General features: G+C 55.5%; 1 protein-coding gene across 2 annotated transcripts in view; it reads left to right on the top strand.

Moving 5' to 3' along the window:
• Nucleotides 1-14,453, top strand: part of SPIRE2 (spire type actin nucleation factor 2) — a 31,254-nt gene that overhangs the window by 3,104 nt on the left and 13,697 nt on the right. The window contains exons 2-4 of one of the 2 annotated variants that reach the window (XM_033127221.1): nucleotides 7,537-7,577; nucleotides 11,314-11,670; nucleotides 14,307-14,387. In XM_033127221.1, coding sequence (XP_032983112.1) covers nucleotides 7,537-7,577; nucleotides 11,314-11,670; nucleotides 14,307-14,387 — 479 coding nt within the window. Of the gene's footprint in view, nucleotides 1-7,536; nucleotides 7,578-11,313; nucleotides 11,671-14,306; nucleotides 14,388-14,453 lie in introns of those variants that run through there. The other variant, XM_033127220.1, reaches the window with a different exon arrangement.

The raw sequence follows: 14,453 nt of genomic DNA, 5'->3' as shown, positions 1-14,453 counted from the left end.
CTGAGCCATCGCCTGAGGCCACGCTCATTAAATGCAGCTCTGCAGTGACTGGGTGACCCTGGGATACTTTCAGTCTGTCCCCCTGATGACCCCACAGGGCACTTCAGCCCCAAAGCTACACTTGACTGGGTGGAGGGGGAACCTACATCTGCTGGTGGAACACTTTCCTCCAAGCACTGGGCTCTCCACCAAGAAAACCACCACTGGCAACAGAGGCTGGAAGCTGGAAGCAGGTGTAGATAAGAGTGTGCCTATCCCAGCGTCTCTTTTCCCTTCGCCTCCCACCTTCTCCATTCTGCTTATGCTAATGTACACACCGCCCTACTTTTCTGATTGTTTTTTTAGTCAGTTTTGATGCACAAACTTTTCACGGGCCCACTCTCCGGTGCCTCATAGGACCTGTCTGTCACTAGGTCACAGCTGTCCCTCCAGGCCCCTCCTGTCTGGTTCTGAGGCCGGCTGACCTCCAGGCTCTTGAAGCACTGCACGGTCTAGCCTAAAGGCCCGCTGCAGCCCCCGCTGCATGGACATGGGGCTTTCCCAGTCTCCTCACTGTGCAGCCCTGAGTTCCACATTCAGAAACAACTCTGTCTGTCCTGCATAGCACTGTGACGTCCCTGTGCCATGAACTCCGTGGGACCTGGAATTCTCTTTCCACCTCCTTACCTCCAGCCCAATGGCTAGAGGAATAGCCGTGCTGAAGAGCAGGCTCTGGTGTGTCACCGCTGCCCCCATTCTGGCCTGAGGTGATGGTGGCATGTGCCTGGGGAAGGGTGAGGACTAGTGAGGGAACGTCAGTAGGGAGCCCACATCCAACCTGGGCCCAGGAATCACGTGTGCACACACACACATGCACAAATGTGTACATGCACACAGGCATAAACACGTAAACACACAGCAGACAGACACGTGCACACACACAGGTGCCACCACCACCACCGCCGTTGTTTCTGCACCATCACTGCGTATGTACAGGAGCCGTCTGTCCCTACTGTAGACGCTCACTCGTCTGTGTCCTGGTCCAGGGTTCCCCTCCCCAACAGCTGCAGGAAAATCTATGGCCACTGAGGAATGTCTGGACCCCTGGTGTTCCAGGAAGCCCTGTGTGTCCTGTGGAATGGGGCATTAAAACAGGACTTGGCAAGTGCCTTCCTGTGACCAGGGACTGTCTCTTTTTTTTTTTAATTTTTATTGGGGAATATTGGGGGACAGTGTGTTTCTCCAGGGCCCATCAGCTCCAAGTCTTATCCTTCAATCTAGCTGTGGAGGGCGCAGCTCAGCTCCAAGCCCAGTCGCCGTTTCCAGTCTTAGTTGCGGGGGGCGCAGCCCACCATCCCATGCGGGAATAGAACCCGCAACCTTGTTGTTGAGAGCTCGTGCTGTAACCAGCTGAGCCATCCATCTGCCCCTCTGGCAGCTCATTGTCTTCAATCTAGTTGTGGAGGGCGCAGCTCACTGGCCCATGTGGGAATCGAACCAGCAGCCCTGTTGTTCAGAGCTTGCGCTCTAACCAACTGAGCCGTCCGGCCGCCCCCGGGACTGTCTCTGTAGCTTGCCTCTGTGTGGTCATTTATCCAAACGGTGACCACACGGTGAGCGTTGAGTGGCATTGTCCAGCGATGGTTTCCCCGTCCTGCTGAGGAAGTGACTCCTGCTTGGAGCCTCCCTCCCCTTGAACCTCCTCTGGCGGCCAGGGTCCCCTCACATGGGTGTCCCACCGTCGGGCCTGGAAGGTTGCCCAGTCCAGATGTGTGGAGATGAAGCAGGGCTGCCCCAGGATGGGTGGGCACTTTACTACCCACAGTGACAGCGGCTGGCACCTGCAGGGTGCCCTCAGGACAGCGCTCTGGGGGCACTGTTATGATCCCCTTCTACAGCTGAGAATACTGAGGTCCACCTGTCACCCAGTGGGGAGGTGGGGGCTCCAGCCCCGGACCCAACCTCCTGCCTGGCTTTGTAAGTTCCTTACACCGTGCGTGCCTCAGTTTAATTCTCTGGAATGGGAGGGCCGGTGGCAGCTGCCTCAGAGGCTGCGTCGATGTCTGTGCAGCCTTGGGACACTCCTGGTGCAGGGAAACACTGGCTGTCACCGGTGGCTCTCCTCACCACGCCCTAACCCCTGTGCACTTGCAGTTCCCCGATCTGAAGAGGGGGGTGCTGGTCCCTGTCACATTTCCTGATGATGTAAAATGTCTTCCACCTGCAGAATACCCGGAACTCCCCTTCGGGAAATTGGAGTGGGGCGGGGCTGAAGGTGCCCCAGGGCAGGCAGGCCGGGTGGTGAGGGTGCCCGGCTACCGCTGTGTGCGGGGGAGGGTGCAGGTGCTGGGCAGGGCGCCTGGGTGTGACTGAGCTGGGTGTGTTTGCAGATAGCACTCCCCACTTAGTGTCACCTCTGAGCAAGGATTACCTCACAGGAAGGCAGTCCCTGGCAAGCCATGTGGCTGCCTCAGCGGGCCCACCTGCCGGCCCTGCCACGGCAAGTTCTGTGCTGTGCGCTTTGGAGAGGCCCCGACCCTTGCGAAGGGGTCCTGGAGGTCCCTGTGCACCTTGAGACTTGGCTCGCGGGGATGCAGCCCCACCCTTCCCAACTCCAGATCTTCACCCACAAGTATATGAGTCGCCTCACAAAGGGAGCACTGTGGCTGGCACTGGTTGGTCTGGTCCAGGGATGTGGCTATTTAAGCAAATATGCCAGTGAGTATCAACCGCAGGAAGACACTGGGTTTCGCTCTGATCCTGTCGGACTCCTCAGAGGGAGTTTGGCCTCCAGATAAGGCCCCACTCAAGCCAGAAGGCTGCCTGACGTGGCGTGCCGGTAATTATGCAAATCAGCTTGTGCTGAGTCCAGGGCACATGGGGCCGTGCCCCTCGCTCTCTTCCTGTCTGCATCCCTGTCTATTCAGTCACAACGTGTGTCCTCTCAAGGGCATTGGCCTGGCAGCCTCTCTCCAGGGACTGGAGAGAGAGAGAGAGGGCGGAGGTCCTTGAAAGCAGGGTGTAAGAGTGTCCTTTGACTGTGGTCACAACTTACAAAGTTTACTACTTAAAACAACACAGATTTATTCTCTTACAGTCGAAGGTCAGAAATCCAAGATAACGTCTTTGCCATAAGCCTCACTTCACCTGCTACCCCAAGTCCCCTTGCAGTGTAACGTGTCCACAGGTCCTACGATTTGAACATGGACAGGTTGGGGGCCAGTGTTCTGCCAACCACAGAGGGGAAATATCACGGGTAGAATGGACACTGGTCCTCCCACCTGGATTCCACCATCAGCAGCCATCGTAGAACATGGGTTCTGGAATTGTACTTCCACCCTACGCTTTATGGGGGCATTACCACACGTGAGTCCACTGGTGGGCATGTTAAACATAGATAAACAGATCATTGGGCCCCACCCAGAGTGTCTGATTGCACCCATTTCTGGGGTGGGCCTGAGAATATGCATTTCTGGCTAGTTCCCAATGATGCTCGTCCCAGGGCCCACTCTGGGACCGCTGGGCTACTGTATGTGGATTCCTGGGGCCACACTTTCAGAAGGGGTCCCCCCACTCCTGCTGGAACACCTCCAGTGCCAGCCAGATGACTCAAATGTCAGAGGGGGACAAACCATAGTCTGGAGAGCCATGCCAGCCGGGGGTTGACCCTCAGGCAGGTTCCTCACCCTCTGCGGGCTGCACTGGACAACAGAAGGACTAAATAAGATGTCCCCGAGAAGCACTGGGGGAGCTTCAGGGAGCGTCACGCCAGGGGAAGGACCCTCAGGTGCAATGTAACGCCTCGCTTTTAGGGCTGCTGCCTGATGGGGGGACCACCAGTGGGGTGTCCCTGCAGTTGTCCCAGAACACACTGCAGGGGGTGGAGGCACCAGAACATCGTGAAGGTGCAGACATTAACGGCATTTGTTACTGGGGGTGAGGGCGGCTCTGGCCAACACACAGCTCCCCGGGAGGGTCCCCGCTGGGATCACTGCAGCCCTGGTGTCTGGGGTTCTCACTTGCAGGGGAGGAAACCACAGCCCGTGGGTGATGTGTGACTTTGTAGCAAAGCAGGCAGGCACACCACAAACACCGGTGCCTGTGACCCAGAGAGCTCTCTGCATTTGCTAAACAAACACACACCTTCCGTGGTTTCGAGCGGGCGTTCTCCATCCCTGCGGTCACCAGCTCATTTCTAGACATCAGCGCTCAGCCTAGGGCATTGTGTAATTCTAATTATAAAATGTGTTTCTTGATGATGGAATAAGCATTTACTGATAACTTACTAGGCACCGGATGCTTAGGAGTGTTTTGTTTAATCTTTACAGTAACCAGTAAGGTGGGTGACAGCCTGCCTTTCCAGAGGGTTCTGAAGGGCTCAGAGAAAGTCCGTGAGTTGCTCTAAGTCACACAGGTTGTCTGACTCCAAACTGTTCTCACCGCCGACCATGGCTCCTGCTCTCTGAGCGGTGAGTGAGGATGGGATGCTGCCCTTTTGCTTGCTCACACACGCACACAAGTTAGTTTCTTGACTCCACGGAGTATCACATGCTCCAGATTCAGAAAGTGTGACAGGCACGTTACAGGGTCCCCTGGCAGCCTCATCATGGTAGCGGAAGGCGTCGTGTACATATCCTCTAAACTCGGGGGTCTGCCCTCAGCTATTCCCTTACTAGGGGCTCAGCTCATCTCATTACAAAGGATACTTCCTTCTTCTCAGTGCTTGTCCAGTGTCCCTTGTGTGGACATCTCCGTGTGTCTTCAATGGACTTTTAGGTGTGGGCAGTGTTTCGCTGTTTGGAAGGATATGACAGTGAGTAGCCGGATGTGTCGTGCCTCCTGCTGTCAGGAGGCGAGTGGGTGCAATTCCGAGATGCTGCAGGTCGCCATCTCCAACCAGCACTGATGGGGCCCGTCCCCCCGCCCGCACAGGCCTTGGCCTGCTCCTCCTCCCCCCACGGTCTGGCCCCATGCCTGCACCTCATCACTCCAGCCTGAGAGGTGGAAGGCAGAAATCTCCTGGGCTTGAAAGGCCACTCCACTCTTGTCCTTCACTCTAGTAAGACCCCTGGGGGAGCCCAGTGTGGCCCGTGCTGTGGCCAGCCTCCCCAGATGTGTGGGGTCTCCATCTTCGGGGGGCTGGACAAGGGAGTGATGGGCTCCTCCTTGGCCATTCCCTGCCCCGCCCCTAAAGAGTCACGTGCAGGATGCCCGCAGGCCAAGCCTGGCCAGGAGGTCCTGCTGGTACAACCCCTGTCATCACCACGTCCTTTCAGGGCACCGTGCCCTAGGAAGTGTCAGCACTCGCTACCTCACTTGTCATTGTGTTAGGCTGGGCAGGTGTCATCTCCGTCTGCAGGTGAGGAAACAAGGTCAGAGAGGAATGAGCGCAGGTGGCACAGGTGGGTAGGAATGTGGCCTGAAAGGTGCTCCTTACGCCCCCACCCCAAGGCAGATGGGGGCTGAAGCAGCCAGGTAGCCTCCTCCCACCACTCACCTGCTGGGCAGGTGCAAGCTCTTTCTTGAAGCTGCTGGGGGAACTCCAGGCTGCAACGTCCCCACAGACTTCTCTCCAAATAACACCTGTCGTCTTTTACGGCTATGACACAGGGTCATGTGAAAGAAAACACCGTAGCTTCTTATTTCTCCCCATCTGTTATTTTATACAGAAGAAACCAGACAGGCTTCCCTTTTCTACTACATCTTGGCTTGGATGTGCTCCCTGCAGAGAGAGAAGCACTGACTGGAGGGGACCCAGGGGTCCTTTAGGGGTCCTCATCCGAGCGCCAGCTCAGTGTGGCCCAATCCCTCACTCCTAGCTGCCACCATCTGCCTCTGTCTGGTCTCTCTGCTCTCCCCGAGATAATTTTTTAAATAAGCAGAAGGTACTTTGCACAATGCCGTGTGACCACATTGGTAACAAAGTTACGGTAGCTCCACTCAGTTACACCTGGGCTGGGGGGAGGTTGGTTTGGAGGGCACACTTTGGGGTCTGGCAGTGCTTTGTGTGGGGATCCCTGTCTTGGGTAAATTCCTCAATCTGCCTGAGCCTCAGTTTCCTCATCTGTAAAGAGGGAGTCAGGGCACCAACCTGCTGGCGGTGGCTGGGCAGATTGAAGCCATGGTAAGTCATTTGTTAGTTTTGTAGCAAAGAGCTGGGCACAGACTTCATCTGCCCAAAACCTCACTGAGGGGCAGCCTGATCACCAAAACCCAGAGACGCCCCAAGTGCCTGCAACTTGCTGTACTATTAGGTTCATGAACACTTACTTTTGTTAACATATGGACTGTTTGAGCCAGGGACGAAAGCATTACCATTATTCCAACCAGAAAGCGTCCAGCTGGCCCGAGGACTGGGGGGCACACTGAAGGCTGGCTGGCCCCCATCTTCAGGACAACTCAGGGCATGGGTCTCTTCCAGGAGGCACCTTTTCTGAGTCTGTTTTCCACCTCCCATCGCCCCCACCCAGTCCCGGCCACAGACTTTCACCCAACACAGGCCCCAGTGTGTGGTTGGCTGCTCACTTTTTTATTAACTCGCTGGTGCTGGGGGCACTGTTTCCCATGACTTTGGACTGGACTGTGCATCCAGTCCAATGCACATCCCTTTATCTTTGGCAATCTTCCTGGAGCTTGATGGCATTTTGAAAATATTTGCGTAGTTAGCAGGTTCATTTAGCAGGGAATTTCATGGTTGTGTTTTCATATGCCACCTCATTCCAGAAAGAATTTAAGGCAGCTGCAGCTCACATGCTAAACAGTTCTCCTGCACACTGAGCTCAAGGAAGGTCTGTAGGAGTGCCGGGTTTTCGCATCTCATCCAGTCTGGCATCTTTGGAAGCCCTGGGAGGCTCTGGGCACGGCTGGAGCCCAGATTCTGGGGTCCCCTGGCACCACCACTTACTAGCAGTGGCACCTTGGGGCAAACAAATTCACCCCTCTGGCCTTCCATTTCCTCATCTGTGGAAGGGGTTCCAGAAGTACCTTCTTCCCAGGTTGCATGTGGGCATACGAGTGGCCACTTGCCCACATACTAACTCAGTGCCATGTTTAACAGTAAACGTAATAAGTACACCTGGGCACTGGCTGGGGGCCCGGGCTCTGACAGAGGTGCTGCAGCCTATGCAGGCTTCCCCAGCTCAGCTGCTGGGAGCCCGGAGCAAAGTGTGTGCCTCCCTCTGACTGCTGTGGTTCGGGCGTGCTTGGGATCTTCACACCATGCGTTTCAGGCCCTGAGGTCCCGCATGGGGACCTAACCCAGCTCCTGCCTTCTCACTTCTCCTCTTCGCTCTTTCCCCATTGTTGCCTCCAGCCACGCTTTGGGGCGGTGGGTAGGCAGGGGGCGAACTCAGTTGACAATTGCTGTGTGAGGTGGGCAGGGGCTGCATTGCTCTCCTGGTCTTCCAGCCCGGAGCTGGGCCTTGTAGGCATCAGTCACAATGGTCAGTGGCTTGGCCTGTGGTAAACTTCCTGGGGTTCCCATGGAGGGTTTGGGGGTGCACTGTATGTTCTGGGGGTGGGAGGCATGTCTTGACTGCCTGTTCTCTCCTCTCGCAGAGCCCACGATGGTGGTGTCAACGGCCAGCTCGGAAGCCCAGGTACTTTTCAAACTTTTCAAACAATTTTTAAGTTTGATACATATTAAAACTTGCATGTATGTAAATTAGAAATGACTTATGTATGTCAATTACTTAATGTGAATTAGAAAGCATATAAGTTTTACACAATTGTTTCTATAGGGCAGGACATGGATAAAATTCTCAAAGGGCTTAATTGATGGGCTTTGATTAAGAGATGATTCCCAAAGGGTGGGTGGGTGAGGAGAGAGACCCATGGGGTGGAGTGAGTGGACTCCAACTCAGTGGCCCTGGCGGGGAGGGGGAAGTGATGGTACCTGGCCGCCCTCCCCCTTTCCGCTACCTGGCTCCTGGTGGTACCTCCCACTGACCAGAGGGAGCAACAGTGTGGTGTGTGGGGTGGGCACCTGGGCACCGTGTCGGGCATGGGGGCAAAGGGGAAAACCAGCCCAGTGAGCAAGCCCAGGAATCCCCCCAGAACTCAGACCTCTCCTGTCTCTGGCCCACTCACCTGCCCCCAGGTAATTTGTCCTGAATTTGATGTTTATCGTTCCACTGCTTTTAAAAAACAGTTCTGTGCAAGTATGTATTTATATATTAAACACAGTGTTTACCAAAGGGGGTGGGTATAGGCCAAAAGAGGCTATATCATCAGTTGTGGAGAATTTAAAAACAGTAATAAAACCATATCAAAGCTTTCCTACTCCTGCTCACCACCACATGCTGGCAATTCTTAGTAATGTTGGCTGTTGAAACAATACATTTAGGATTGCTGCGAGTTCTATATTGTGCTAGATACAGTTTTCTGGGGTTTGGGGGGGAAACTGCGATGTGTTTTCAAGATTCATCCACATTGCTTTGCATGGCTGTTGTTCCCTCTCGCTGCTACACAATATTCTGGATAATTTCTTTATCCAAAGCTCAGGAGCATCCCCCTGCCTCTCAGGCATGCTCCAAGGCCCGTGTCTGCTGTCCAGAGCCCCACACCGCCACTGCAAAGGAGACTTGTAGTTATTGATGTTGAAACCACTTACCAGGAACTTTGCGTGTGGGGGTCTAATCTGGACTGCTGTGCCTGGGGGCTCATCAGTTCACCTGATGGCCCCACACCACGAAATGGTTCAGGGAGAGCTTGTGGTGTTGACCTCGACTCACCACGCTCCTCCTTGGAGCCACCCGCATGCTCAGCTCCTCTCATCGCTCCTTCAGCCACTGGGCTGGACCCTGGCTGCTCAGCATCAGGCCGCTGCAGGCAGTCCGGTTCCCATAGGCTGGAGGTCTGGAGACTCTGGCTGGCTGCCCGGATTTTTCCTTTTGGGAAACAAGCACCCAGCGTGGGGCACAGAGGAGCTCTCAGGGAGCAGCTCTCAGAATGGAGGCTGCATTGCAGGTAACCCTTTCCCTGGGGAGGTGCTAGCTAAGGCCAGAGTGGGCGGGAGGCAAAGGCACGGGTGGGTCAGCACGCTGCGCTGGAGTTGGGGGCTTTCCTGTTTCACTCCTCTGTCTGTCCTGCCCCATGTGGCAGAGTGGTCTCCATTGATAGACCAGGTCAGAACCACCAAGGGTCAGCATGGCGTGTGGGGCAGATTCAGCAGATGTGACATTTGCTTCCATCACCGTTTCCTTCCTGGCACCTACTTCTGGGCGGAGAAGGACTTGATGGGAGTCCATTTTGCTGCCCAGTAGTCCTGAGGGGCACCAGGGTGCTCTCCAACCCCCTGCCCTGGGGGCTCCACCCAGGCTGGCCAGGGCCCTGCCCTTATAGGTAAGGTGTCACCAGCCTTTAGGCCTTGACCTCTGCCCTCTGACTCATGATTCCAGGGTGTGACTCCCAGCTGGGTATGTGACCTCGCTTACCTAAAACAGACATCACAGCCGCCAAGGATGGGCTGGGCTTTGTTGGCTTCAGGCTGTAGCCTTGCTGTTTCCACTGGTCCCCCTGAGCCCAGCTGACCCCCCAGGTCCCCTCTAATTTCAGGGTGTTTTCTAAGGCATTTCTGCAGGACAGAGGTCTGTTCTCATGCCCTGTCCCCTACCCGATGCTGGCTCTCACCACGTGTCCTCCTCCAGCTCTTCTCAGGCTGGTTGGCCTGGGCTCCCGGGCGTGGGAACGCCAGAATGAAAGGAAGGGCCAGGTGGATGGAGCGAGTGGAAGGGCGTGGCTAGTGAGGGCATGGCCCCTCCTGCCTGAAGCAGCCTCCCACACAGCCATGGACAGGCCTGAGTCTCAAGTCTAGTTTGGCTGGTTGCTCGCTGCGGTCAAGTGACATGACATCTGTGCCTCTGTCCTCTACCTGTGACATGTGAGGTTATCTCGTGCGTTGTTTCAGGGTTAAGTGTCAGAGAGCTCAGCATCATGCCTGTCTTAAGAGCTGTCGTCCTTTTCTGTGTACCTTTGGTATCACTGTCATAAAGGGAAAACACGGGGGCCATTTAAAACACACAAACAAGGCTACGGCAACTAGAAGCAGCAGCCTGTGGTTCCTGTTATCCCTGTGTGTTGAGCTGCGCGTGGCCAGCTTCAAACTGTACCCCACAGGGTGCTTCCTGTCCGAGCAGAGCCCACAGTGAGCAGGGAGCAGGAGGGGGCGGGTGCACGTGCTCCACAGAACACTGCTCCCCGAGATGTGAATGGTAGTCCATGAAAATGCGCTGCGCTGCCCAGTCACATTGAGCAATGCTGAGTGGAGAGGTCTCTCGCCTGCAAGACGCACAGATTTTTAATGTGCTAATGCACCAAAAGAAACTTAGTATGGAGAATTTCAAGCCTGCGTGAAGCAAACAGAACAGTGCTCTGAGCCCTGGGCACGTGGCACGTGGTGCCAACCATCGCAGCGCCTGCTTCCGGAGAAGCTCCACCTTCCGCCCTCCCCCCACTCGTACCAGTAGTCTTTAGGTTTTTCTTTTTCAGGTTAAATTTACACACCTTGAAATTTACATGCAGTTTAAAATATTTAAGCGAGGAGATGTCAATTTTTGTGAATTCAAGTGCCAAACTTTATCATGTATAGCTAATTTATTGAATAAGCTAGTATTTCTCCTCTGATTTACAAAACAGTCTTATGTTACATTAAAAGCTAATATTTAATTAAGTTATCTCTGTGTTTTGTAGTCAAATTTATTGGGGCATACTTTACACTCGAGTTTGATGAGTTCTGACAAATATGTGTACCATTTCACCACAATCAAGGACACGGACCTCTTCCATCACCCCAAAAGTTCCTGTGCTCTTCTGATCCCCAATCTCCACCCCAGCTCAGAACCACTGACCTCCTTCGGGTGGCTGTAGGTTAAAGTTCCTAGAGTCCGGTGTGAGGGAACCACGCCGCGTGGAAACGTGGGGCTGGCTCCCATCACTCTCTCATGTGGACAACCGTGCAGTGGTTCCCTCCTTTGTACAGCTACATCGTTTTCTGCTGTAAGGATGGGCCACATCTGTATGTCATCCACCAGGGGAAGGCATTTGGACATTCCAGGACAGCTCTTGTGTGGACGCATGTTTTTCTTTCTCAGGGTTAAATACCCGGAAGAGGAGTTGCAGTCAGGTGGTAAATGCGTTTGTTTATAAAAAGTGGCCAGACTCTTTCACTGTTTGGGGAGCATCCTAGTCATTCTGTGCCATGTGCTAGTTGTCCCCTGGTACACCGCCTCTGGACGACAGCTGGTCACTACCAGCGCACTGTTAGAAGCCTGTAATTCAGGCCCAGCCGGCTGTTGGTCTGTCGCCCCTGTGACTGACGAGGCCCCTGCCCTGCAGGTGGTGCAGTCGCTGGGTTTCGCCATCTACCGCGCGCTGGACTGGGGGCTGGCCGAGAGCGAGGAGCGGGAGCTCAGCCCACAGCTGGAGCGGCTCATCGACCTCATGGCCAACAACGACTGCGACGACAGCGGCTGTGGGGTCGCGGACGAGGGCTACGGGGGCCCGGAGGAGGAGGAGGAGGCCGAGGGCGGCCCCCGCGCCGTGCGCACCTTCGCGCAGGCCATGCGTCTGTGCGCGGCGCGCCTGACCGACCCCCGGGGCGCACAGGCCCACTACCAGGCCGTGTGCCGCGCGCTGTTCGTGGAGACGCTGGAGCTGCGGGCCTTCCTCGCCAGGGTCCGCGAGGCCAAGGAGGTGAGGCGTGGGACGGGGCGGAGCTCGGAGAGGGGGCCGGGTGCCCAGGTGGTCACAGGAGGAGGTGGGGAGAGGCCAAAGCGGTACCTTCCTGGGGGGTTCCGAGGTCAGCAGGGCATGGCCCCCTCTGTTCCCGCTCCGTGGGTGGGTCGCTGTTGGTCCAACAAGAGCGGAAATCTGCAGCGCAGGGTCTGAATAGCTCACTGCCTTCTGTGCCGGCGCTGTCCTACGTGCCTTTGTATGTGTTAACCCTCACACCTTCTTACCAGTTTTGCAAGGGGGGAGCTGAGGCTCACAGATGCTAAGAAACTGGCCTCTGACCCCCTCCTGTTGCCGCTAAGTTACTTCTTAACCTCCCTGAGCCCCACGTGTACATCCGCAGAGGGGGTTGTGCCTCCTGCCTCCACCAACCTCTCCAGGTGCTGCTTTCTTCTGAAAATAGGAGGCTAAGGGCAGCCACTTCCTGCCACCAGGACCCACACAGAGGTGCTCCGTGTGCTTGGAGCTCTGAGCCGGGGCAGTTCAGTGAGAGGCATTTGCCCTGCCTGTGACAGTTCCACGTTGCTCTCCACCCTCACCCCCACCCCCGTGGTTATCAGATGAGGAATTGGAGGCTCTGAGAGGCCTCGTCCCTCACCCCAAGTCACAGAGCTAGTCCAGGGCAGAGCTCCCCAGGGCTGTTCTGCCCCTACATGGGCCCAGAGTTAGGGACTGACAGTCTTCCCCTCCACTCTCCCAGCTTCTCCCTTGAAAGTAGGGGGTCAGTCCTTGAAATGGGAGGTCAGCTTCAGTCCTTGAAATGGGGGGTCTCGGCACAGGGACCCCTGCCTCCCATCAGCACAGGTGAGAAAGTGGAGACTGGAGAACTTGAGGAATTTGCTCCCCTCTCGCGCTTAGGCGGCAGAACTGGTCCCTGATTCCGCCCTGACCCTTTTCAGTGGCTATGTCTCTCCGTCTAACGAAGAAGCTATCTGGCCCACTTCCCTGGCCCTCTGGGCTTGAGGAGACTCTCAGGATCATCCTGCCTGATGGGGCCTGGGACCCAGCGCAGAGAGTCAGAACCGCTCTGGCTCTCACCTGCAGCCCAATCCATTGCCCAAGGGTGGGTAATTCCTTGGTCCCCTCCCCTTCTTGGCTTCCCACGGCTCCTTGGCATCTTGGGAATGTCTTTCCAATGCTGTAATTAGTGGGCGGTCCTAATGCTTTTATCGGTCTTGCCCTGAAGTCACTTGTTCCCTGACCCAGACGCTGGCAGCTCTTTCTTTAGCAAGAGCCAACAGCTCTAGACTTGAGGCAGTTGGCCCAGGAGAAGTTCAGAGAATTGGTGGTGGAGGGTCTCGGTGGGACACCGCGAGGCGAGCATTTGGGGCAGAGACAGCCTGCTCAGGGACAAATGTAGGTAGTCCAGGAAGGATGCAGGACACACCCTTCATGAACCACCGGGTCACACACAGGTCTGTTTTTAGAATCACACACTTTGTGCTTCTCAGAGACTTGGCAGGGTTTTCTAGAGTTTGGCAAGTGGCTTGGGGCTAAAGCCAGGGAAACCGGTTCTGTCTCAGTTGGGGGTGGGGTCTGTGTGCTTAAGGGCAGATGCTTCTCCGGGTGGGGGAGTTGGTGACAACAGAGGCCATGGCTGTTGCCAAGATACTGGACAATGAAGACAGAGGATCTAGAAGCTTTTCCCAAATTCTCAGCATAGAACAGTTACCTAACAATCCCTGATACCCTTTACTACGATGGTGGCATTTTCCCCTCTTCATAAAATACGTACTTGTGATTTTCTCAGGACTTGCTGAGTAACTCACCCACTCACCCGCCCATCCCCCCATCCGTCATCCATCCATCCCCCACCCAGCCATCCCCCACCCCCCACACCATCCATCCATTCATCCACCCATTCCTGCACCCATCCATCCATAACCCCCATCCAGCTCTTTATTCATTCAACCAACATTTGAGACCTAGCGTGTGCTACACTGTGCTATGAGGAGGAATACCATGGTGAGGGAAAAACAAAAACAGAAAATGTGGTTCTGGACTCATGGAGCCAATAGTCCAGGCAACAATTAAAGAAGCAGATAGATAAATGTAAGACTCCCACGGGGATCATGTGTGGAAAAGCGGCCGTGGGTGTTCTCAGAGGGTGGGTGCGTGTGGCGCAGGCGAACGGGCTACGACAGGCATTCCTGACGTAGCGCCCTGTGAGCTGGATCTGAAGGAAAATGCTTCACAGATTAGGGAGGACAGGGCTGCCAGGCCTGCCTCTGCCACCTGTGGAGGGCTCAGCGCCTCCCTGGGGTATGTGGACCAGGTGAGAGAAGGTTCTGGGTGGGTGCTGTGCTGGAACCCCTCCCCTTGTCCAGGAGAAGCTGCCACATACCTGATGGCACACTGAGTGTGCCATGTAGTTCCAAGGCTGATGGTTTAGTTGCTCCAGGTATCTTTCTGAGCCCCAAACCTTTGGCCAAAATACCCACTTGTCCCTTCTGAGCTGGTGGAAGAGTGTCCCATGTGATAAGGAAATGTCCCAGGTGGACGGGCAGGCAGTATACCCATGTGCCTTGGCTGCCATTATGCCACCTTCTCCTGGACTAACTAACTAGATGCCACCTTCTCCTGGACTAACTAACTAGATGCTGCAGAAGCTTCGGGAGGACGAGCCACAGGCAGAGCGGCCCCTGGCGGAGCTTGACAACCTGGGGCACACGGACTGGGTAAGACGCAGCCCCCCGGCCCCGGGACACGGAGGATCTGTGCCTGGAGGGCCCTGGGAACCCTGC

This window comes from Rhinolophus ferrumequinum, chromosome 15 (assembly GCF_004115265.2).
Source record: "Rhinolophus ferrumequinum isolate MPI-CBG mRhiFer1 chromosome 15, mRhiFer1_v1.p, whole genome shotgun sequence".
In the NCBI taxonomy this organism is placed as follows: Eukaryota; Metazoa; Chordata; class Mammalia; order Chiroptera; family Rhinolophidae; genus Rhinolophus; species Rhinolophus ferrumequinum.
This window is presented reverse-complemented; position numbering and strand designations above follow the sequence as displayed.